The sequence below is a fragment of the Hylobates moloch genome, unplaced genomic scaffold (assembly GCF_009828535.3).
Source record: "Hylobates moloch isolate HMO894 unplaced genomic scaffold, HMol_V3 SCAFFOLD_13, whole genome shotgun sequence".
Taxonomy (NCBI): domain Eukaryota; kingdom Metazoa; phylum Chordata; class Mammalia; order Primates; family Hylobatidae; genus Hylobates; species Hylobates moloch.
Window position 1 is genome coordinate 42,622,650 of NW_026652288.1, and position 27,112 is coordinate 42,649,761.

The 27,112-nt window shown below is 34.1% G+C and overlaps 1 protein-coding gene across 5 annotated transcripts in view; it reads right to left on the minus strand.

Annotated features, from left to right (window-relative positions):
- Positions 1-27,112, minus strand: part of USP15 (ubiquitin specific peptidase 15) — a 144,921-nt gene that overhangs the window by 9,689 nt on the left and 108,120 nt on the right. For 4 of the 5 annotated variants that reach the window (XM_032173189.2, XM_032173188.2, XM_032173190.2 and 1 more), the window contains 11 exons: positions 11,932-12,105; positions 9,535-9,693; positions 9,231-9,455; positions 4,026-4,109; positions 3,841-3,935; positions 3,551-3,742; positions 2,564-2,679; positions 2,118-2,390; positions 1,663-1,733; positions 1,156-1,271; positions 34-183 (listed from right to left, as the gene is read on the minus strand). In XM_032173189.2, the coding sequence (XP_032029080.1) occupies positions 34-183; positions 1,156-1,271; positions 1,663-1,733; positions 2,118-2,390; positions 2,564-2,679; positions 3,551-3,742; positions 3,841-3,935; positions 4,026-4,109; positions 9,231-9,455; positions 9,535-9,693; positions 11,932-12,105 (1,655 nt within the window). Of the gene's footprint in view, positions 1-33; positions 184-1,155; positions 1,272-1,662; positions 1,734-2,117; positions 2,391-2,563; positions 2,680-3,550; positions 3,743-3,840; positions 3,936-4,025; positions 4,110-9,230; positions 9,456-9,534; positions 9,694-11,931; positions 12,106-19,388; positions 19,535-20,261; positions 21,344-27,112 lie in introns of those variants that run through there. The other variant, XM_032173192.2, reaches the window with a different exon arrangement.

A 27,112-nucleotide genomic window follows, 5' to 3' on the forward strand; every position in this document is an offset into this window, starting at 1 on the left:
GCCCAATGCTTATAAAGTACAATTAAAGCTTACTTGATAGGAAAATCAACTAAGGTATCCAACTTGTCTCTCATGTATCGACTGTAAGAAAATCGCTTGAGATGTACTACAAGTACTGGAGGCAGGGACCATAAATCCAATTTCTTTGTGGCTTGCTGATGTTCTTTACAATTCGGACAATACCTAAGAATAAACAGAAGTATTTAAAGCTTGATAGAGGTACAAACAACCCCCATTAATGAAAACAATAGACAAAAAATGTTTGGAAAGTTCTACATTTATTCAGTGGGCAATTACAGTACGCCTAATATGTACCAGGTTGAAAGCAACTCTTATTATTTTCAACACATTTTCCAAATAGGTTAAACCATTACAAATTAATATACAAATAAATATTTAAAGACATAATGAGGGCTAGATTATTTCTCTTTTAGTATGCAAAAAAGGCATAGGTCACAAATCTGTGCTGGAAGACAGGTATTAGAAAATCTCAAAACTGGGCTCTTGGCTGGGCACGGTGGCTCACGCTTGTAATCCCAGCACTTTGGGAGGCCGAGGAGGGCGGATCACGAGGTCAGGAGATCGAGACCACGGTGAAACCCCATCTCTACTAAAAATACAAAAAAATTAGCCGGGCGTGGTGGCGGGAGCCTGTAGTCCCAGCTACTCGGAGAGGCTGAGGCAGGAGAATGGCGTGAACCCGGGAGGCGGAGCTTGCAGTGAGCCGAGATTGTACCACTGCACTCTAGCCTGGGTGACAGAGCGAGACTCCGTCTCAAAAAACAAAACAAAAAAACAACAAAAAAAACTGGGCTCTAATGGAATAACACCACAAAATATATCACTACACTTTTCCTAAAAAGCTTCTCTCAAAATGATTACATAGCTAAAATTTCTTGGAAAAAAACTAACTAAAATGAATCAATAGTATAATGGCTATTATGAAAAACACAGTAATAAAATTAAGGCAACACTGTAATAGTATTTTTTAAGACATTCCCATCCCTCTTAATAGGCTACAACTTATATAAAGAATCCTTTACTATTTAAAACATCAAAGAGAATTTAGTAATTACTTTTTCAACTTGATGTGGCACATATCTCACAAAAAATCCTTAAAGAAAACAAAAACAATTATTTAATTTTGTCTCTTACCAGGGATCTTCAGCACCTAGCTTTTCTTTTGTTGTAAAAAGTTCAATGCAATCTTTTAATTTCACAAAGGGTTTTTTAGGAGGTTTATACTCCACACTTTCATGTTTTTCAAAGTCCTAAAGAGAAGTATTTCTTGAGTTAAGAGAACAAATGAAACAAAACTCATTTTAGTGATACCATCTTACTATGAATAATAATGAAAACTCCTAAACTTTCTCAAAAGAATCACAAAGCTTATTTCAGTTGAGATTTATATCATACTTCTAAATAATTCCTGTACACTCCTATATGGATGACCAAAACATGTTCAAAATGAACTCTGAATCTTTAAAAAAAAAAAAGGGTATTTTTGCAAAGACTTTTTTTTCTAGTTCATGACCAATTTTTTACTGGCAAAATAAACATATTTGGTGGAAGCAAAGAATGTAACAAAACAGTATGATTATCTCTGGTAATCGCATAAAGTAAATCAAGGAAAGGTAAATAAGTGAGTGAGTGATGACTTACCTCAGCAGCATTTTCATCAAAATATCTTTTTTTCAAATCAGGATCCCAATCCAAAGCAAGAAAAGATCTTTCTAAGGTGGAAAACATATTTTTTCTTTAAAATTTAATATGTCTCAGTGTTAAAGTATATTTTAATGTTAGGATATACACCAGAATAAATAAACAGCAATCTTTTCTACTTGTACTGGTGATTAGGGCAAAGAGCAGTTTCCAAGCCATTGAAATAATTTAAGAGTTTAAAAAAAGAAAACTGAAGCATGAGTTCAATCTCCATTTATGAAACACAAACACACATTTTAGTCTACTTAGATATTAAGTCCTTTCATATAAAATTTGAGATAGAAAAGTAAATGGTATATTTCTTGACAGGGCTGAATTTCATGGTTTTCACCTAAAAAAAAAAAATAACATGCTCTGCTTGTTTAATGTTCAAGCCATTTTTCACAAATACTTACCATCTAGCCTAAGCTGCCTATCATCAAATCTTATATGCCTGGTATCATCTTTGATGTAGTTGATATCAGTACTGCCTAAGTTGTTGAACTGGAATGTAAACAATCGTTTTTTGTGTCCCGTGAGTTGACCTTTGCAAGTGTCCTCAGTACATAATCCATTTTCAGAATCATTATCTCCTCCAACTGAATCTTCAGACTGACTGTTTTCATTCTCTGAGGGAAGTTCTTGATCCTGGCTGGATTCATCATCTGGCTCATCTGTTTCCATTTCACCTAATTTTAGATATTACAGAGCTTTAAATAAACCCAATGTTATATTTTTAAATTATTAATATTATTAATCCTAGGTTCGCAGGTATTTTTTAGTTAATTCCCATTTTCTTAACTTTTTCTCTGAAGCAATTATCTAAGTGAAACATTTGTACAATTTAACAGAAAAGTCTTACTTGGTGAGCCTTCTTCATGTATGCCATTTGGGCCATTCCCATTAATATTTTGGTCCTTACAGCAGTGTAGGGATCCTTCAGTTTCTTCAGTTTCAGTAGATATTTTGACATATCGGCTTAAGTAAAATCAGAAATCAAACAAGTTCAGTACTACAAAGATAAAAACTTTAAAAAAGTTTTCATTCTATCAGTAAAACAAAACTTTTTAATGCAGTAACAGTGGTCACTTAGTAGATTCAAAGATAAATTCAAACTTATAGTACCATAAGTATAACTGACTAGTAATTTGTTTTGCTCATCCTTATAAAAATAATTAATATGTTACCTTTTAGGTTAAATGTTAAATGTTTGTTGCAAATAATTTCTCAACTTATCCTCATTTAGATGGTATATATTGTTGCTAAAAACACTTATATTTGTATAATGTGATCTTTATATATGGGTTATGAAACTATAATAATTAGATATGCAAGAAAGAATACTAAATATATCAGTTTGCAAGGATAAAAGGGATCAAATGACATTCTTGATAACTTTATAATTCAAATCAAGGGATTTAGGAAGGCAAAAAATAGGCTGCCTTACAACACTATTAATCATGAACTGGTAATGTATATAAAGAAATGAACCATTTGACATGTTATTATTTCACAGTGCAAACATATAGCATTTGACATTTGTTATGATTTCACAGAACAAACATGTAACACATAATTATTATAACATAAATTCCTATGTCCTTCTAACTGTAAACTTTTGGTCTAAAACTGCTAGACTTCATGCTTCCTGGGTTTGAAATTACCTCCATAATATGTTTTACGTGAATAAGAAAGTGGATTAGGACTATAATCTGACTATAAACAAAATTGAGATAATACAGACCTGAATAATTATATTCCGATAGTACCTTATGTGTTTATTTTTATTAGCTATTTTATATTTTATTCCCATATTTATTTTGTCAATGTAGAATTGTCTGGCACTTACCACATTCTCAAGAGCAGGAGATTATAAAGTTTGTCTTCAGTATTGTTTCGTGGTACAGCCATAAGAAAAGGCTGACCAAAAAGTGAAGAACCAGTATGGTGGGTATAACTCGAGTGTCTGAATTTTTCTCTTAGGCAAACAGGAATAATTACGTGCTCTGTATCTTCTGTCCTATTGATGTTAATTTCAAACCTACAAGGACAAAACTGACCATAAACTCTCAAAATTTTATGTTACTTCTTTTAATTTTTTTTTCAAGTAATATTTTGCACAATGAGTTTTATACTTACACATAAATATCATCCCGTTCCATAATACTACTAAGGTTTTCATCCATAGCGAATATTCTGTGAAATCTATGATTGTATATATCAGTAACTATCATCTAAAAGGAAACAAATTTCTATTAAGCTGGTTTTGCAACACTGAGAAACTAAATACCAACTTATATACTTCAACCCCAGAAACATCTTACCTTATCTGCAGGTATTCCTGACAAAGCAGACAATGCTGTACAAAGATCTAATATGTTTCCAATTTTGGGGACAACCACTTTGTACTAAAAAACAAAAAAAATTGTAATAAATTTATTATTTTGGAAAAAAAATTCAGTAAATGAGAGTGACCTCATGGTTGCTACCTCACATTCATTTGGCATTTGGCTCACAGTGTCTCCAATCTTGCCCCCATCCTGGGTCCTGCGTGACAATGCCCACATGGATAATTTGTCCTAGTCTTATCATTCCTTGGCTCCTCAATTCAAAGACACTTGCATTAATTCAACCTCAGTCAACTTATTAGATCCTGTCATCACTTGAAACTGCTCCCACTTTTGCTATCTTTTTTGGTTTGTTTTTTAGAGACAGGCTCTCACTCTGTTGCCCAGGCTGGAGTGCAGTGGCATGATCTTGGCTCACCACGGCCTCAACCTCCTGGGCTCAAGCCATCTTCCCAATTCAGCCTCTTGCGTAGCTAGGACTACACGCGTGTGCCACCATGCCTAATTTTTATTTTTTAGAGACGAGGTCTCATTACGTTGCCCAGAATGGTCTCAAAATCCTGGATTCAAGTGACCTTCTGCCTCAGTCTCCCAAAATGCTGGGATTACAGGAGTGAGCCACTGCACCCGGCCCCACTTTTACTATCTTAAACCCGGGTTACTGTCTTAACCACTACTTCTTTCTTCTCCTGGAAATTCATTCTTAATCTCTTCTTGCTTGCACAGAGATTTCTATTCCTTTTAATTCCGTTTTCTCCCAGTTTACCAGCTCCCTACTGTCTTCTAGCCCTTCCATCCAGGCCCTACATGCTTTATCACGAACCTTTAATGTCTTTGTTACTCAATCTATTCATTCCACTCTTGCTAAACTTTCTCAGAGCTGTTCATATGTGCTGAAGAAAATTTCCCAATTTTAGAGGCTGGTGTGCTACAAATTCACAGTGCCCAGTATCAACTGATCCTTTGACAGTACCCAGAAATAATTCTACATATCACACATCTGCTTATTCTCTCATTTATCTCAATAACTATTTAAAATCTTCATCAGGCTGGGCACAGTGGCTCACGCCTGTAATCCCAACACTTTGGGAGGCCAAGGCAGGTGAATCGCTTAAGCCCAAAAGTTCGAGACCAGCCTGGACAACATGGCAAAACCCCGTTGCTACAAAAATACAAAAAATTAGCTGGGCTCAGCGGTGCACACCTGTAGTCCCAGCTACTTGGGAGTCTGAGGCGGAAGAATCCCTTGAGCCCAAGAGGCAGAGGTTGCAGTGAGCTGAGATCACACCCTAATGCACTCCAACTTGGGTGACAGAGCAAGACCCTGTCTCATTACCAAAAAAAAAAAAAAAACCTTCACCATTCTTTGGCTTCCTATTTCACTACTGCTCCCTTAATATCAGCAGAATACCTATTTCATCTCAAAACCAGAAGCTACTGGGTGGGAAAATCTCCAACTTCCTGTTCTCCTACTAACTTCTTTGAATCCATATAGGTACTTTTCTGTCTCTTGCAACACAGGGAAAGAAAGGTGTCTCTTCTTATTCAAGGCTAACCTTAGCATCTATGCTCTAAATCCCATGGTCTTCTGCTTTCTCTGGGACCTAAACCAAGCAATTATTCTTTCTTCCATTTTATCTTGACTCTTGCATAAGCATTGGAATATAAAGTCTCTCAAAAAACAAGGGTACCTCATTGCTTTCCCTCTAATTATCTCCCCTTCTCCTCTATTTTATAAATAACTTTATTAATGATATCTATATTATCATAACTTCCTTATCTCCCATTTACTTTTCAACCCTCTTGCTGGCTTGCCTTCATCTCTTTATTTAACTTGTTTCCAAGGTTGCCAATACTGTTGTACAACTTATCAGTCTTTATTTTATTGACCTCTTTGTAATATGACTGCTGACCACTTTCTCCTTAAAAAATTCTCTTTCCTTATAACACGACTACTTTTTAACTCTTTTCTATCGCTGTGATCATATTCTCCTTTTGAAGTTCCCCTACAGTGTTCTTTAGAGTTTTGTCTTTAGCCTTCTTCTCCATTTTATATGCTCTCCTTGGATGAGGCGACAGTATCTCCTGATTTGCTTTGGCCAGTCCTGGATTAGCCTGCTATCCTAGTATAATTATTAATGACAGTCCCTTCTATTTTCAAGAGTTCTTGTTTAGATGATAAATCACGGGGTCACCTTAGCCTTAAGTAATCTCATTCTTCTAAAACACTATCATTTTCATAGAGCTCATTGCCCAATTTATATCTAAAGCAGTCTCTCTCTTTGGTCTAGATATACAAATTCAATGCCTATTGGATATCTCTACCTAAGTGTTCCTCATGCATCTGTAAGTCAGCAGGTCCAATGCTAAACACAGGTTTGGGTCATGTTAGGCCAACAGACTCAATACTAAAATGGATTCCTTCTTCAACTTGCTCTTCCTATATATTCCACTAAAACGGCACTGCCGTCTCCTCTTTTCCTGTCAAGTAAACTTGGCATCATCTTTGAATATACTTACACATTTTCACTTCCTACATTCAACTGGTTCTTCAAACTGCCATCCTAACAAGAGTTGAAGCGTTTGTCATTTGTCTGTCATCTGATCACTAAAAGCTTCTTACCTGGTCTTAGTACTAAGCCTTTTCTAACTCATCTCTGTGCTAGCCAGAATCATCTTTCTGAAACATAATTCTGGCCACATAATATCTATACTTAATAGTCTTCAATGGCTTCCCTAGTTTTTAGGATGAAGTTCAAACTTCCTATACTGGCATCAAAGTTCTTTGTGATCTAGCTCCTGCTTGCCATATTAACTACTGTAGATTACAGAAGTGGGCCACGTCCTCTTCTCCCATAAGTTCTTTGTACATGCCATTATCTTGGCCTATAATGCTTTTATTTCTAGTTTTCACCTGCTTATAACCTAATTGTCCTTCAGAATTCATCACAGGCCTCATAACCAGTTTGGGTAGGTTACTCTGTGTTCTCTTGCAGCACCCTGTCAGAGCAATTTTCACACTGTATGACAAGTTTCTTGAAGAACAAGGACTAGAAACACCATTATATTTCTAGCACCTTGCACAGCATGAGAGCCTAAGATATAATACATATTCAATATTTTTCCTAATAAGCTTCCATGACCTAAATCAACTTCAATGATGGGAAAACTCAACAAATAGGCAAACTCAGCTAATTTCACTTTTCTTACGAGCTGGTCAAAGCATAGGGTTAATGAAATGAGGTGATCATTTTGTATTTGAGCTGTTACTGCCTCTAAATGGAAAAAAAAAAAAACAAAAAAACCCAAAAAAACACAAAACACAAAAACAACCGAATTTCTCTGTGCTAACCGTGGCTCTAACCTCCGCAAAATTATATTATTGGTTACCAAATGAGAAAAGTGATAAGTCAATGAAATTCACATTGCTGGAAAAATAATTTAGAGCCCAATTTATGGAAGAGCACTTATCATATACCTTATGGACTAATGTGTAAATTAATGCAATTTGCCACTATTGATATAGATTACCTTATATTATTGGCATGGGAGAATATTATCTCTAACAAACGTGCTGTAGAGAAATAAAACAGCTACATTTATTTTTTGTTGCAGTAAATTTATACTCATTATTCTATGCTCTCTTGCTCCATTACACTCATTGGTGTATACATGCAAAGTTACAAACTAGAGAGGTAAGAATGTGGTTTGGCACTGTTATAGTTTCTCACCATTGAAAAGGATGTTGACAATCTTGTACTTATAAAAGAGTGAATAAGTGAATATCTAAAGGATATAACTTAAAAAATGTGAACACATATTCCCCAGGCCAAAAGTAAAAGCAGGTCTTTATTGCCTCTGCTCACAGATAAGGGACAGTACTTAGCACTCCCCAATGAAATACTGATATGAGGGCATTGTGTTCAATGAGTTCATAAAGAAAACATAAAGCAGCTAGAAAAACAGATAGCTTAAATTTGCATAACTGAGTACACACCTAGCATCTACTAGACTTTAATTACTTTGAATAAAAGGACTGTGTTTTTATGAACACTACATATACCCTGCCTTTGTTGACAGTAAACCCAAATACATCCCTGAATGATAAGATCATAATTTTGTTCAAAGTATAGCTTTCATATAGACATCGTGACTACTACGCACTAACAAACTAAGCTATTTGGCTAAAAATTTACAGAAAACAATCTTCTAAAGCAGGAATCATATCTGTTTTATTTAGCGAAAGAGCTTTATACTTGGTAAGGTGCATAGTTAAGTATCTTGATGAATAAAATTTTTGAATACTTCTTGTACATTAATATCTACAAGCCACAAAAGTTGGAAATACAAAGGTTTACAAGGTCTCTGTCTTCAAAGAACTTGTAGTCTAGGGAGAAAAGATAAAAGTAAGCCAAAAATTATAATAAAATTAGTTAAGTGTTAGAATTTAGGGAAAGAGAGGTAGAAAAAGAAGAAGTTACTTTCACTGGGATGGGTCAAGTGTCAGAAGAGGATTAACTGATTAATAAATAAGGGAGAAAAGACAGTGCTTTACCCACAAAACATAAATAATCCAATTATAACAGTAGGTAACGGAATCAGGCAGACAATTTGACAGTAAGACCACAGGACTTTTGCACAGAATAAGCAATATATGATACTTTAAAATACTAAAAATTACAGAACATTACTGAACGAAATATTTTTAGTCTAACTAAATTTCTACTTTCAAGTTCCTAAAATGCCTAAAAATTACAGGTATTTAAATACACTACTATCACACTATGAATTAAAATGTACAGTATTAGCTTTACTTCCAATAGCCACTAGTAAAAAAAAATTACAATTAACACTAAAGAAAGTTGAAGTTTAAAAAAATTAGAAATATTATGTTAATCTTCATAAGCTAATATTCACCCCAATATTATAAAAATAAACCTCTATAAAAAGCCTTTTGAGAATTTTTTATAAGACACACATTGCTCTTTCAAGATTGCAAAAAGTTACACTGATTTCCAAAGTATTCAGCTTATAAAATCTTTTATACAAATAAACATTATTGATTGGGCTTGATAATTCAACACTTAATTTTTATAGTAAGGACTCAACACTAATTTTTTATAAAAATAACAAATGCAAAAAAAAAAAAAAACAAACAAAAAAAACAAACCCATGATTTACCTGCATAGGTTTGGTAAGCGGATCCATTCTAACTAAGTAAACTTCCAAGGTGCGTTCTTTTTTCATGGGCAATGGAAGTGTCAAGTAACAAAAAGGATCAAATGTTACTGAAATCTTAGCACACTCAGGACAAACTAAAGTTGATTTGAAAAGGCCATGAAATATATCTACTATGATAGAATCATTTCGTTTTAAATGGTTTTCCCAGGCTTCTTCAGCAACCACCTACAAGGATAATAGACACAAATTAGAAAGAGGCATCACAAAATTATAACAATGGTGACAATTAGATCATGAAATTTACCTTATCTGGCCTTCCATCTGCATCTTTTAATTGTATGTATGGTTTTTTCCTAATTCTATTCAAATCCTCATGTAATCCATCTAATAGGAAAGCTAACAGTTCTTGACAGTCTTGCTGCTGATATCCAGAGAACTGAGGTGCAAAACGTCCTACCTGTGTCTGTAAGAAATGCAAAACCATAAAATCAGTTCTAGGAACAGGGCTGATTTTTAAAAATATGTACAATAGATTCTCGTTATTCATGGATTCCACATTTGTGAATTTGCCTGCTTTCTAAAATGTATTTGTAACCCCCAAAATCAATTCATGGTCATTTGTGGATATTTTCAGAGTGGCAAAAAATTTGAGTCACCTGATATGCATGTTACCAGCTGGGGCTGAACAAGGTGATGCTTTGGCTTGTTGTTTCAGCTCTGAATCTGTAAACAAGTGTCCTTTGTAGTTTATTTAGTATTATGTTTTTTCACATTTTTGTTTTGTTGTTAATGTCAGTGTTTAAATTGGTCACTAAATGAAGTACTAACATGCCAGCTAGTGTTCCTAAATGCAAGAAAGCTGTGATATGCTTTATGGAGAAAAAGTATGTGTTAGATATGCTTCATTAAGACATGAGTTATAGCACTGTTTGCTGTGAGTTCAATGTTAAGGACTCAACAATATATATTAAACAAGTTGTTTTTAAACAGAAACACATGCAAAACAAAGTTATACATTGTCTGGTTGATGAAAATGTTGTGAACAAAGGCTTGGAGGAATCAAACCCTATAGTTTCCCTAGGAGTAAAGGTTCAGTAGTTGTTATTTCAGTGTTTGTGGCAGCTTCATGGAACATAACTCCTGTGAATAATAAAAACTGTATACATGAACAACAGGAATATATTATGAATTATATTTTGCTTTGCAATCCTAGGAAGCACTCAACAAAGCTTATCTGGGACAAAATAGATCAACACATGTAATCCTTAATATATAAAAATATATTGATCTTTGGTCATAGATTTCATTGTCATTAATTGTTGTTTCACTATTTGTCAAAGGATTTTCCAGATGTTCTTAATTCTTAGCTTTAGGTATTCCTATTGCCTCCTCCTATAAATGTCTGGTAGGTAGACAGTCAGGCAGGTTCTCATCCTTGCTATATTACCACATAAAGATAATTATGTATCTGAAAGCATTTTTAAGATAACTACTCTAGGCTCTCACTTAGTTTCTATGTGCAAAAGGAGGATGAGTATCACAGAGATAACAGAAACATTAATGTTCATATTCAATTTTCCTAATCTTTGCATCACTAAGTATTCTTTTTTTTGGATGAGACTGAAAATAAATGTAATAGTATGAATCATCACGTGACAGGAAAAAAAGTCACATATATCAAGAACCTACTTACACATAATTTTAAGAGAGAAAATCTACCAAAATAAAACCAATTAGAATGCTAGTAAGAGCTGAGAGATGGTTTGTCTGGACTAGTTTGTCCAACATTTAGAATGTTAAGGAAGACAATACAGAGGTATTTTGATTTGCTGGTTGTTTTTTATTTTCTAAGAACTAGTATATAGCTAATAAAAGGAAGACAATACAGAGGTATTTTGATTTGCTGGTTGTTTTTTATTTTCTAAGAACTAGTATATAGCTAATAAAAAATGTCTAGCAGATGTCCTCTATCAATGACATTTAAATTCCTTGTATAAATAATGACTTAAAACTGCTTATTCTCTTTACAAGTTTAAAATTTCTCAAAGTTTCACCTATATAAGTAGGCATTTTTTTAACAATATAAAGCTAAATTTCAGCCATAAAGCTAAATTTCAGCTCAATTCTTATTTGAACAATAAATTATTTGATAAGTAACAATTCACACATGTTAATAACCTTAAAAGTTTAAGAACTATATTGAAAGTACATTTAATTTTTAGTGCTTGGTTTGCAGACTATTTTCATTTTGATAATTTTTCAAATTCATAATGACTCTCAAAGTAAAATGGGTTCTTAAGAGTTCAGTAACATGCCCAAATTTAGTCTTTTACATTTGTATAGAATATTCACACAGGTTTTCCAGAGCTGTACTATATTCCAAAACAACTATACAAATGCTCATTGCTGTCTCTATAGTCATTCTTGTACCACACCAGTGTTTTTCAACTTTATTTTCATTATTCTCTCCATTCCAGATTTAGATGTAAAACAAAAACAAAAACAAAACAGATAAACTGTTCCATATCCTTCACATCTGAATTTTATACCACAGATGTACTGTATATCTATTTATGTGCTGTGTTCCTTTGGAGGGCCACAAACCATTGTAATAGCTACTATTTTTCACTCCCCCTATCCCCAAGAACCAACTTTTGTACCTTTGCAGGTACGCTTGCTAAAATGCATTTACCACACTAACCTTAAAGGCTCTTGGGGTGACGTAGCTAAACTTTCCAGACCACATTTGCTTGATCAGTTCGGCATAAGATTTAGCTATTTCACCTCTCATTCCTAAGGGATTGTCAAAATTCAGTTCTTCTTGATACTTATCATTGAGGAAATACTCAGTAAGTGGAGGTGTGTTGCTCAAACACTGCAAAAAATAAAATATATTTTCAAGTAAAAGTAATCATAATGAATTTTTCTTAAAACACATTAATACGAAGAGAGAAACAAATTGATTTGCTATAACACATAAAGAACATTTAAATGATGGTTTCTTGCACTAATAACTGGCCAAATAAACACTCAAATGATGTACTCAACTATTCATTTCCCAAATTTCAAAATAATTACTTATAATAAATAAAAATGCTAATATCTGCTGCTGTAAAATCTGCATTAATTTTAACCACAGCAAACTACCTGGTAACTGGGAGAGAAGCTCAGTTTTCTTTCCTTCTTTTAGTTGATTGGTAGAAATTATGGATTGTCTACTCATCCCAGGCACCTGCAAATTAGCCTGAGTAGGTAAAAACTGAGATAGAGTGCAAGCAAGAAATTAACTTAATAGAGGTATTTATGGCTTCCATTGTCAATTATTTATCATGAAAGAGCAGCCTTTAAACCTTCCATATGGTCAACCATTTTTAGAAGAGACAGTACAGATTACTTGAGCCTGAGAGAACAAACTTTAGTATGTGAACTCTGGTAAGTGTGTTCTCACTTCCAGCTCTTTTTTAATTTCATAAACGATGCAATTTTCCTTTATGGCAAAATAAAAACTATAAATAAGTTAATTTCCCAACTCTTTCCAATTCCGAATTAAAAAATTTCATATTTAAAATAAAACATGGCAGAAGTACAATTTTTCCATAACATTTTATCTCAAGTTGGAATAATTTTAAGGTGATGATGATCCCTATAATTTGACCTCAGTACAAATCCAGATGTCTGGACCTCAGTCAATCAGATGTCTATAACATGCAATGACTAACACAGACATATGATCACATAAGTAAATGTTTTTTGCTGTAGGACGATATTTGTGTTGGAATTAAGTGGCAAAGTGCTGCAAGGAAGCTAGTTGCTTGCATGGAAAATAGTAGAAACTCACTTTTATGAGAGCCTGGATTCACATTAATGGAAATCAAAGCTTTCTGAAGCTTGCTTATAGTCATTTGTATTAAGTTAGATAGGTTTGGCAGCTATGAAAGGTTCAGCCTGTTGAATTCATACAGATAACTTATATGCCATAAATTACGACTATATACTATGCATTGTTCAGCTAAAATTCCAAAATAAGCATAGTCAACGTTTACTTAGTTTTTTCGAATAATTATGGTACTCAATTTTGTGGTTTCAATTATAAATCAACATGTTTACTGAAGTAGTCAATAATATCTATTTAGAAACTTTCTATATAATAAAAATAATATTATTTATTATAAATTGCTAGCCTGGCCCCTACCTCAAGGCAAAAGGGAGAACTGGTTATAATGTCATGGAATTTACGATTATATAATTCTTAGGCAACGAAAATAATAAAAACAGCTAAAATGTTTGGAATGAGCTATATAGGCCTTTAGAGTCATATACATATTTTCAGCAGTAGAACTTTTAAATATATGTGAGCAGGAGAAAGAGAGGTATGCTACAGTGTAGGAGGCAATTAAGAGAAAGGATGCTTCCCTAACTTTCTACCTCTTAGATCTCAACCTCTCTCATAATCTTATACTCCTTTTGAATTTCAGTTTCTCTTCTTCCTTTGTATTATATGTCCTTTTAATTATAAACCCAGCACTAGAGGGAGATCCAGGCAATTTAGAATGCATCATAGCTACACAGAGGGTAAATGCCATCACTTAATATCATCTGATTTAGTACAAAATAAGATCAACATTAAATAGTCAGACAAAGGAGAGGTCAGATAGGAATTTCCAACAATTATCAATAGTTTTCCACTTCTTATATTTGATTAGCTCAGGGTTATGCTAAGAATGTAACATTCCATTATTGTCTATTAATGCAATTATATAAAGAACCTAATTTACAAATATTTCAAAAGAACCAAGTTGCACAAACGTGAGTAATTCTTAAACTTTGTTAAAACTTAATTATTCACATATACTCTTATCTTGGAAAGAGCTTACAGGTATAACTGAACATTTTTTAGCTTTTCAATAGTATCCAGAGTGCTCTCCCTAAAATGTACATCTCATCATGTTGCTTCCTTGCTATAAATCCTTTAACGGCTCTCCCTGCTTACAGATTGGAAGCCCAAATTCTTAGAAGGGTCTGTCTTTTGCTCATCTACGTAGCCTCATCCTTTGTCAATACCCTTTTCAACTGTTCCAGCTTTATTTAATTAGTCATTCCTCCACATACTCTCTCACTCTGAAAGTCTGCAACATTACTCCATCTACTTGGAAATGTACTTTTTTTTTTGTTTTTTGGCCTTACTAACTTCTATAAATCCATCAAGATTCCGGCATCCTATCTGGGAAGCCTCCCTTAGATTTCCTTATAGTGTTTTCTCCTGTATGTTTCCTTAATGCTTACTGCTTACTTTTATTACAGCACTTATTTGATAATATACTGTAACTTTAATTTTTAGTTTGTTTTGCCAAATGAACTGAGACCTCCATGAGAGCAGGTACCAGGGTATTCTTATTTATATTTCCAGCACTGAGCACTATGTCACATGGCACTGATCATGTTCACGGTAAATGTATGCTTACTAAAAAAGTTTTTGCCTGTATTTACTAATGCATTTATCCTCTTGATTTTTACTCTTTTCCTTCAATGTTTGGCATAGAGCGGTCAATAAATTTTTGTTGAATGAAATACTACTAAATGGAGGAAAAATATATTTGTAAAGAATAATCTCAAAAATATCTTCAAGCACTTCTACCTAATACTAAACCATAAGAAAGGCAGTACCTATTACAAATTTTTCTGCCCCTTTGTCTGATTTTTCATTCAATCTACTATCTGCTTTGTAAATGATCCTCTGCTTTGATTTTTAAAAACTCCTTGAAACAGAGACCAGCATTTATTTTCAGTGATACATGCTGGTTTCAAACTGATTATAACTCAATGTTAACAAATAACAACAAAACACAAATCATTTTAATGATAATTTGCCTGTGTTATCTGTGAAGATATCATAACCGATATTTAAATTTAAGCTATTTAGTCCTAAGTGGGCCCAAATAAACATTCTATTTGTTAAACATATATTCTAACAAGCTACACTTCCTAACAATTTGTATAAACACATATAAATACATAAATTCAATAGTCAATATAATTCTTCTACTAATACACAAATCATATTAGTTGAAAAACTAAGATGATGTCCGATATTTCTCCCTCATAAAAATACCATCCTTTCCACCCTCATCTTGAAAATACCATTAGGAGTCAATATGTTCATTTTATTTTTTGTTCTGAGATGGAGTCTCACTCTGTCACCCAGGCTGGAGTGCAGTGGCACAATCTCGGCTCACTGCAACCTCCACCTCCCGAGTTCAAGCGATTCTCCTGCCTGAGCCTCCCCAGTAGCTTGGATTATAGGTGCCCACCACTGCGCCTGGCTAATTTTTGTATTTTTTGTAGAGTCGGGGTTTCGCCATGTTGGCCAGGCTGGTCTCAAACTCCTGACCTCAGGTGATCTGGCTGCCTTGGCTTCCCAAAGTGCTGGGATTACAGTCGTGAGCCACTGCACCAGACCTTGAGTCAATATGTTCTTTTTTTTTTTTTTTTTTTTGAGACGGAGTCTGGCACTGTCACCCAGGCTGGAGTGCGGTGGCACAATCTCGGCTCACTGCAAGCTCCGCCTCCCGGGTTCACGCCATTCTCCTGCCTCAGCTTCCCGAGTAGCTAGGACTACAGGCGCCCGCCACTACGCCCGACTAATTTTTTTTTCTATTTTTAGTAGAGATGGGGTTTCACCATGCTAGCCAGGAAGGTCTCGATCTCCTGACCTCGTGATTCGCCCGCATCTGCCTCCCAAAGTGCTGGGATTACAGGCGTGAGCCACCACACCTGGCCAATATGTTCTTAAAATGGTATAAAGACCAGTTAAAATATTCAAAGTTCTCATAATTTTTGGTAAATTTCAAGGCATAAATGGAAAAAAAAATCAAGCAATTAAAAAAATACTGCCACGCCCCACGTGATGTTATATCAGTATTCAATGTCATCATTCTGGCAGAAAAAAGAAGCCGGTTTCTATTTTTTTTTTTTTTTTGAGATGGAGTCTCACTCTGTTGTCCAGCCTGGAGTGCGGAGTGCAATGGCGCGACCTCAGCTCATTGCAATCTCTGCCTCCCAGGTTCAAGCAATTCTCCTGCCTCAGCCTCCCAAGTAGCTGGGATTACAGGCGCATGCCACCATGCCTGGCTAATTTTTGTATTTTTAGTGGAGACGGGGTTTCACCATGTTGGCCAGGCTGGTCTTGAACTCCTGACCTCAAGTGATCCGCCCACCTTGGCCTCTCAAAGTGCTGGGATTACAGGTGTGAGCCACTGCACCTGACTGAAGCCAGTTTCTTAAAGTTGGTCATAATGTAGTTTGATTAGTAATTACTTTATGCAATTCATTATTTAACATTTTCACATGAGGCTATCTTAGAACACGAACATTTTTGACAATTATAAGAACACTAGTTACTTGGACTGGCTGCAATTAAATACCATGTTTTAATGAACAAAGATAATTTTCAGTCAACAATAATTTATTGTACATTTAAAAATAACTAAAAGAGCATAATTGGATTATTTGAAACATGAAGGAGGGATAAATGCTTGAGGTGACGGATACCTAATTTACCCTGATGTGATTATTATACATTGAATTTCTGTATCAAAGTATCTCATGTACCCCCTAAATGTATACACCTACTATGTACCCATAAAAATTAAAAATACATAAAATTAAAAATGTATAATTTTTATAAGGTCAGTAATGAAAATATTCAGTTCTGAAGTTTCTATCTCAAAGATTCTTCTACTATAAAAAAATCATTTTCCTATCAGATGAGACTATCCCAAAACAATTCTTTTCTTAAAGACATATATGTTTTAAAAACCTTCCATGTGTAGGTAGCAGTAGAAAACTTCCCTTTTATCCTGTAAGACACTTTACTGAGTGATATATTATAATATGGACTAAAAATCAGATATGTGTTGTGCCTATGTGAATATCTCTTACTCTCAATGCTTCCTGGACTGTTAAACAGGACAAAACTTCCTGCAACAGCCATGGTTGTTCTTAATAAAAACTAAGAATATATATGACTGTATCATGAAAAACGAAAGAGATTATATAAACAGTATTAGTATGTTATTTTTGTGGCTACTTACAAGTTTTGTGACATGTCTACCAGTCTCATGCCATTTGGAGCTATGCCCCTGTTAATTTATTGGAGTTCGACTGCCTCACATTGACAAATGCCAAAACTTCAGTGTTTCAGGAGAACTCGATCTTAAAATTTATCACTCATATAATAAGGTCCAAATATGAGGCTACGTGACTGATCATAAAACATATTTCTTAAGCCACATTTTTGTTTATATCATAATGGTACCTACTGTTGGTCCTAAAATTGGGTAGAATTTAAATATATTAAAAATAAAGCAATAGTCGGACTAAAGAAAAAGACTGTACAAATAGTTCCAATTTTTAATGAAAAAGAGAAAAAGAAAAAAATTTATATTAACAAGTAAATGTACTTATTAACTAGGTTAAATATTTTTATATTTAAATATTTTCAACTGCTCCTATGTAAGTTATTAGCACACAAAACTGACAACAGCATTTGAAAATTTAAGGATTAAAAAACTAAATTCCATATTTAGTATATGGTAGACTTTTGGAGCTCACTAACCATGATATAATGACTGGTTGGAAAGTTTAGGACATGAGCTGTTATGAAAAGTTGATCCATGAGTAATGATTAAAAAACTAAATTTCATATTTAATATATAGTAGACTTTTGGAATTCACTATGATATAATGACTGTTGGAAAGTTTAGGACATGAGCTACTATGAAAAGCTGATCCACCAGGAGTGGTAAGAATGGTTAGTGTATGTGCAAGACAATTATTTAGTAAGAAGTGACTGCTAAGTGGTTTTGTGGTTTCGAACTGGCTTTGTGGTTCTCTACTTGTGCCTTCATATATATTTTATATGGGAAACTGCAAGTAATAAGAGTACTCGAATTTGAATTAGGCGTCTTAACACATATTCCTTAGTTTAATGTATTGAGACTGCATGCACTCTTGCCTTTCTTAGAATATTTATCCCCTATAAGAAATTCCTATTTATTCTTAAACGCTTATTTCAACATCTCTTCTAAATGTCATATCTTCCTCTGTGTATCAAGGAAGAACAAATATTCCTTTCTCTGGGCTAACTTGATACCTCGAACTCAGTTACACTGCACTTGAGAGCAGAGTCTATGTCTTATTCACCCTTGTACCTCAGGGTCTATCACAATATCGGGCACACTCAATCAGGTATGTGGAATGGATGGGAACTTGTACAGTAGAAAGATTAGAAGTAGTCCTTAGAGAGACTTAGAGCAGTGAGAAAAAACTTGACTAAAATGAGATCTGAATTGCACCCTGTGATAATTCGAATGCAGCCCAAAGTTCTCCATGTTCAAAAATAAAAGTCCAAATAATGCCTAAAGAGGTTTTCCTAATGAAGGAAAATAACCCTTATGATTTCCCCAACAACTATCAAGATAAATCCGTTAAGTAAAAGGTATGCAAAGGAAATATGTTTGGAAATATATTTTTATGAAGATCATTTCCCCTAAATCTTCAACCTTGAAGCAGACATAAAAATTCTAAAGAAGAATTATTCTAAATAATCAAATGTCTCATCCAATGGACACTCTGTGATATGGTTCAATATATTCAGGCCATTAATTACGCCTTGAAGAATTATTTATAAAAATATTTGAATGGTTTATGCATTCTTTATTAAAGTATTAATTATCTATTAAAAACTCTCTAGTTATAAATACTCTTCCTTAACCTAATATCCTAAAACTGAAATATTATGCAAAATGATTTTCTTTTGTTATGTAATTACTTGGAAAGATGCAATGCATTGCACATAACTTTTCTTTATATACACATGCACAAATTCTATTGCTCTTCCATTATTTTCAGAAAGTACTTCTAAGTATGTTCTAATAAGCCTGATGTTTCTAGAGTTCTCTGAAAAAATATAACTGCTGCATGTAAGAGTCTCAATTTTGTATTTTGCTAAATTTCTACATAAGTTTTTTATAAATTGATGAAGTCAAATAATGTTCTATTATATAACCAAATCTCAAGTCTTCAGTCAACATATTTTAGGAAATGAATAATTAATAGCCATCCCAATAACTTGTAATGCATTTGGAATTTCCCCAGTACCTGGAAAATAGCCAAAGTAATCCCCTTCAAAAAGAGAAAGTTGTCTTTTGTAATGCTGAATATGAACCACTCCCTTTCTGTTCAGGTGCTCCAGAAGCCCAATTCTCAAGTGATCATGTATGCTCACTATTTTAGTAAACCGGTAACTAGAACAGGAAAGAAAACAAACTTAATTTTTGATTACCTAAAACTTTTGAGTTGTGTAACTCATTCTATAACTGATCAAAATGTAATACCACTCACAACCCTTAAAAAAATGGCTACACCTTCTAACTGACCAGTACTAAAAATAAAAGCCCACTCTAAATAAGGGATTCATTCTTAGTTTGTTATGATTTAAAAAATAAAACCTGAAGTAATCCATGGTTAAAGTTATCTTGGAATACCCTCAAACAGTTTTTTTCTGGATTTTAAGGTTAGATGGAAAAGAATTTTCAGGTTTGCTATGACAATTGTTTTCTAATTCATCATGACAATAGTATAAGCATTCTGAAAAGGTACTGTATGATTCCAAAGCAATCTACTAATATTGGGATATTGGCTCTAGTTCTGTAATGCTACACAAGTGGATAACATAGCAAAGTTTGAGGTAAACTTTTTCAATTAAAAACTACAAATATAGGCCTGTTTCTTCATCAAGCAGATTTTTAAAATGATATATTTTAATTCACTTGATGTTCTTATTTTTGTTATATTTTTTCTAAGAAAGGCAAATCTCATTAAACTTGAGAGATCAATTCTGAAGATAACATATTCTGTAAGAGCAAATACAGCTATAGCTCTGTTTTACTTTATATCTCCATTTTTCTTCAACTTTAAAAAAAGAACAAACTTTGGCAAGTAAAATAGAAATGGATATAATTTTTCTCTTACATTTTTAAGACTTTTAACTGCTTTTTTTCCCCCGTCAGTGAAGAGAGAACTGTTAAATAAAGGTGGTTTTAAAGGCAAGGTTTTTGAACTGGACAAGGATGTTGTCCTAACACTTGAATATATATCATTAATCTGGTCCCTATGTTTAAGACATGAATAAAGTTAAACTTCATTTAAAGTCCCCACTGTTGTCCCTTCTTTCAAATTCTATGGTATTTCTTCTTCACATACTATTTGAATTCAATGAAGAATTATCAAAGTTCTAGGAAGTATAAATACTGATACTGATGGGAAACATTTTGTTGGCTAGCAAAGAAATGTCAATCCTTTTTTGCCCTCATCTACACAGGACCAAGGAAGGAGAATTCTAAGTTTGTCAAAAAGACTACCCTATTACTTGCAGTGAGTAGATTCTGTAACTAGAGATGTCAATGTTAAAAAAGCCATGATTATGTGAAGACCATTAATTTTCATATTGAAAGCCAAAAAAATATATGGATAGAGGATTCACTTATGACACAGATAAAAGTAGAAGTCTCTGTGATATTTCACCAGCAAAAAGGCTAGAAGATTAGGATAAGTTGTTTTTAAATAAGGTTTTGAAACTATTAATACTAGATTATGTCAGCAGTTGTCTGATTTCATTATTTTATTTTTAGTAACAGGCTATTCATGAATTTTAAAAACTTTTTTCATATATTCACTTGATGGGAAGTATGCTAAAACCAGAAGGTTCTAAAAACATTAAGAAATGTTGGTGTAAGTGACATTTATTTTAAAGAATGGAAGCTTAAATGGAAGAATTGAATGGAATTCAATTTTAATGTTGTTACACTATTTCCTACCCCATTAATAATTCAAAACTGGCTCACAATGAAATTTAAAAGAATTAACTTTTTAGGCAAGCAAGAGATTTATGAAAAAATGGTTCTTTATAATTTTGTATGTGTTCAGTCCCTTGCACATAATATTCAGTAAAGAAACAATTTTGAATACATAATTATTAAGAATTGTGTGATTTTACTGATCTTAGTTCTTCTGCAAAGGCATACAGAAAAGGACAGCAGAATTTTTTTTTAAGTTTACTGATTTGTTACATTCTTTAAGAAAAACAATCAAGCCATTTTTGTAATAAAACTTTAAATAATTGTTCAACAAATATTTATTAAGAGATCATTACTTCAAGAGTCTCTGTAAGTATACAAATAATGTTCTAAAAGAATTTTTTTCCTATCATTCACTGAAATCTTTCAAGGAACTATTTCCATGGTGGTGCTGATATGATATGCCCAGCTGTGACTAACATGCCAGCTCAATTCAAGTGCTATCAGATCAACTGCATTTGCAGGACCGTATATGGTCCAAGAGTTATTATACATATATAGGTAGCTCTCTGACCCTTCAGTTGCAAGAAATAAATATATATTATGTGCTATAATTCTTACTAAAATTACTGTGAAATCTTTGGGAGTTTAGATAGCTCAGGTCAAGTTCCAAATATTTCTGGTAAATAATTTTTTCTAATGCAGTGTTTTGCAAATCATGTGTGTGAAAGGACTAATTTAAAAAAAAATATTGAACACATTATTTTTATTAAAATACATCTTTATGTACATTTCACTAATTCTTGCAACAGCTCTGAAAAGTAAATTTAGTAAGCGTTATCTCCTGTTTTAGGGCTGAAGAAACTAAGTCTTGGAATAGATAAGTAACCTGCTTACTCACATACACAGAAGAAAAGTTGCAGAGCTAATATACAAACCCAAATATTTCTGCTCGAGCTATTTTTACCTCCTGGTGCTATTCCCAGTTTTCAAATGTAGTTCCACAGCAAAATACACTTTCCTCTAAATCTATATGGAAGATAATTTTCCATGTTTCTCAATGACCTAGAAGGCACTTCAGGTAGAAGTTTTATTGTGAGTGTGAAAAGTGCAATAATTACATGGAAAGGACTAATTTTTTAAAAATTCCACCACAGATTGGTACTTGTGTAAGATACAGTAAAAATGAACCGCTAGAAAAATTAAATTAAAAACACCATACAAAAAATAAGTCTTGCTTTTTATTATAAAACTTGATATAAAATTACCCTATCAAATTGCTATGGAGATTTTTGATCACTTACAATTTCTGTGCTTATTTTATTGTTGACCAGAATTATCTTGTCCATAGACACATTGTAAGAAACACTGTTCTACTGTGCTTACGATTATCTGGTACTACACTAACACTGGGGATATAAAAGAAAACCAAAGATAGCCTCTGCTTTCACAATTCTCAACCACATAATACGTATTTGTCCATGAGAAATGGACAGAAGAGAGAAAGTACGAAAAAGGCAAGTAGGGAAGTGGTAACAGTATATACAAAGAGTTTCGAAACATAATAAATTCTAAGAACTGAAAGTAGTTTTGGCTAAACAGGTAGACAGAATCCAGTTTGAATTTTATCCTTTAGGTGACGGGGCACAGGTTTTAAACACATAATAATCATATTTGCTTTATAAAACAGTAAATTTGGAAGCACTGTATTCAATGGATTTGAAGAGGACAAACGATGGAACAGAGATGACACATATATTTTGATAGTTCACAAAAAAGATGCTTAAGCATTGAAATAATGTAACAGGAGAGGAAAGGGAAAAATATGTGCTATATAAGAAGTAGAACGAACGGGACTTGCGATAAGTCTTCGGTTTTTGGCTTGGGTTACTGGGTTGTACCTATAAGAAAGTGTAGGAAATAAAATAATCAAGATTAGTGTAAGTAGGCATCTTGAGTTTAAGTTACATGTAGTTTAACTTGGCAGGAATGTCCATTTAACAGTTACATATTGGAGGGAGATTCAGAAGAGAGAATTATGGATGAGACAAATTTTGGATATTAGTATATAGATGGATGTCAAATTCTCAAAGGTAAAGGGGGTACAAGGAACCTAGCAAACAGGAGGTCAAGAGTGACCTAATCAAAAGCAATTTCTATAGGGTGGTATGATGATAACAGTAATGATAACAGTATTTGATATTTTTATATGTTTACATGTGCCAAGCATTTCCTAAGCACTTTATCTTCATTTTACAGAGGAAGAAACTAGGAAGTTTCTTATCCAAGGTCACATAGCTTGTAAGTGGCAGAATTAGCATTTTAATACAGGCAGTCTAGTTCCAAAACCCATGCTTTGACCTACCATGCTAAGCAGCTGACAGGCTATGGTGAGATAAGCACTACTGAATGGGAGATGGGAAAGTAGGGGGGAAAGCACAGATCATCCTGTTCAAGGTCATGGGTCTCCCTCACTCTACTTCCCAGCTGAAAAAACGACTTGACTATGTATATATGCTGAAAGGAAGAAAGACAGTGAAGAGATGAAGTTAAAAGTATAAAACAAGGCCGGGTGTGGTGGCTCATGCCTGTAATCCCAGCACTTTGGGAGGCCGGGGTGGGCGGATCACGAGGTCAAGAACTTGAGACCATCCTGGCCAACATGGTGAAGCCCTGCCTCTACTAAAAATACAAATATTAGCCGGGTGTGATGGTGCATGCTTGTGGTCCCAGCTACTCGGGAGGCTAAAGCAGGAGGATCGCTTGAACCCAGGAGGCGGAGGTTGCAGTAAGCCGAGATTGCACTACTGCACTCCAGCCTGGTGATACAACGAGACTCTGTCTCAAAAAAACAAACAAAAAAGAAGAATAAAACAAAGAGTAAACAAGGGAACAGGTCTCTGGGATGGTAACAGAGGTTCCAGGTATCATCATGACAACAGATATATTTTTGGTATGTTATTATACAATGATACTACTGTAAGTATAAAAGGAAGCTAAATGTATGTTTTATTTTACTATTAATATTAAGGATTTCCTTATTTAAAAAAGTAACATTTTCGTCACAAATTTGTTTCATTTAGAAAACACTTATTAGAAGTCTTCTCCTGGCAAAGTATAGAAAACTGCACTTAGAAAAGCCCTAGAAATTATTCATAATGCCTCAATTATGTATCAAATATAGTATATAACAGAAGCAGCATTATGTGATATACACCAAATCTGGTATATAATTGAGGCATTAAGAATAAGCATTATATATTGCTCAAGATATTTTAGGTACTCCTCTTTTTAGAGCTGGCACATGTGTGAAAAAGTACCAGTAGTTGGCATATGAAAAAATAAAAAAATCAGGTAGCAGGAAAAAAAAAAGGAAAAAAAAAAAACAAAACAGTTGGCATATAAAGGATTCCAATATGTTTTTATTGAGGGTGTGAACAATGTGTTTTTGCTGTGGCAAAACGGATTTCTGATACGGGAATTTCTGAGGTGAAAAAAATGTAGAAACTAGCATAAGCTATAATGTTTTAATTTGCATCTCTGGTAATTCTCTATTTTATGACCAAATGAACATATAAGTTACAATGGACAGTAATGTGCTCTAATAAATGAAATAAAAATGTGACTCAAATTTCAGCTTCCTGATAAAGCCTCACTTATGTCCCAATGATTCAAAGAAAGAACTTTGCTTCCATGACATTTTGCTGATCATGTTTTCTATTATATAACATATTATATCTTATTTATATGTCTACCTTATTCACTAAACCATGAACTTCTAGAGGACAAGTACTGTCTTTTAAAATTAGGTATGCCAATGTCTAGAACAATGCGTGGCACATAGTAGAGACTCAATGGATGCTTGTTGAGTCAGCTAAATAAATTAGCTACTAAAAACACGGAAAGGAACAACCGGTACCAGCCACTGCAAAAATATACCAAACTGTAAAGACCATCAACACTATGAAGAAACTGCATTAACTAATGGGCAAAATAACCAGCTACTATCATGATGACAGGATCAAATTCACACATAACAAATATTCACCTTAAATGTAAATGGGCTAAATACCTCAATTAAAAGACACAGGCAAATTGGATAAAGAGTCAAGACCCATCAATGTGCTGTATTCAGGAGACCCATCTCATGTGCAAAGACACATGTCGGCTCGAAATAAAGGGATGGAGGAATATTTACCAACCAAATGGAAAGCAAAAAAAAAAAAAAAAAAAAAAAAAGCAGGAGTTGTGTAATCTTTGATAAAACATACTTTAAACCAACAAGGATCAAAAGAGACAAAGAAGGGAATTACATACTGGTAAAGGGATCAATGCATCAAGAAGAGCTAACTATCCTAAATATGTATGCACCCAACACAGGAGCACCCAGATTCATAAAGCAAGTTCTTAGAGAACTACAAAGAGACTTAGACTCCCACACAGTAATCATGGAAGATTTTAACACCCCACTGTCAATATTAAACAGATCAATGAGACAGAAAATTAACAAGGATATTCGGGACTTGAACTCAGCTCTGGATGAAGTGGACCTAATAGACATTTACACAACTCTCCACCCCAAATCAACAAAACATACATTCTTCTCAGCACCTCATTGTACTTATTCTAAAATTGACCAAATAATTAGAAGTAAAACACTCCCCAGCAAATGCAAAAGAACGGAAATCATAACAAACAGTCTCTCAGACCACAGTGCGATCAAATTAGAACTCAGGATTAAGAAACTGACTCAAAACTGCACAACTACATGGAAACTGAACAACCTCCTCCTAAATGACTACTGGGTAAATAATGAAATGAAGGCAGAAATAAAGATGTTCTTTGAAACCAATGAGAACAAACATACAACGTACCAGAATCTCTGGGACACATTCAAAGCAGTGTGCAGAGGGAAATTTGTAGCACTAAATGCCCACAAGAGAAAGCAGGAAAGATCTAAAATCGACCCCTTAACATCACAAAAGAACTCGAGAAGCAAGAGCAAACAAATTCAAAAGCTAGCAGAAGACAAGAGATAACTAAGATCAGGGCAGAACTGAAGGAGATAGAGACATGAAAAACCCTTCGAAAAAAATCAATGAATCTAAGAGCTAGTTTTTTGAAAAGATAAACAAAATAGACCGCTAGCCAGACTAATAAAGAAGAGAGAAGAATCAAATAGATGCAATAAAAAATGATAAAGGGGTTATCACCACTGACCCCACAGAAATAACAACTACCATCAGAGAACACTATAAACACCTCTGTGCAAATAAACTAGAAAATCTAGAAGAAATGGATAAATTCCTGGACACATACACTCTCCCAAGACTAAACCAGGAAGAAGTCAAATCCCTGAATAGGCCTATAAAAAAGTCTGAAATTACTTGGGGAGGCCGAGGCAGGCGGATCACGAGGTCAGGAGATTGAGACCATCCTGGCTAATATGGTGAAACCCCATTTCCGCTAAAAAATACAAAAAATTATCCAGGTATGGTGGCAGGCACCTGTAGTTCCAGCTACTCGGGAGGCTGAGGCTGGAGAATAGCGTGAACCCAGGAGGCAGAGCTTGCAGTGAGCTCAGATTGCGCCACTGCACTCCAGCCTGGGCGACAGAGTGAGACTCCATTTCAAAAAAACAAAAAACAAACAAACAACAACAAAAAAACTCCGAAATTGAGGCAGTAATTAATAGTCTACCTACCAAAAACATTCCACGACCACATGGGGATTCACAGCTGAATTCTACCAGAGGTACAAAGAGCAGCTGAAACTATTCCAAACAATACAAAAGAGGGACTCCACCCTAACTCATTTTATGAGGCCGGCATCATCCTGATATCAAAACCTGGCAGAGACACAACAAAAAAAGAAAATTTCAGGCCAATATCCCTGATGAACATCGACGTGAAAATCCTCAAGAAAATACTGGCAAACCGAATCCAGCACCACATCAAAAAGCTTATTCACCATGATTAAGTCGGCTTCATCCCTGGGATGCAAGGCTGGTTCAACATACGCAAATCA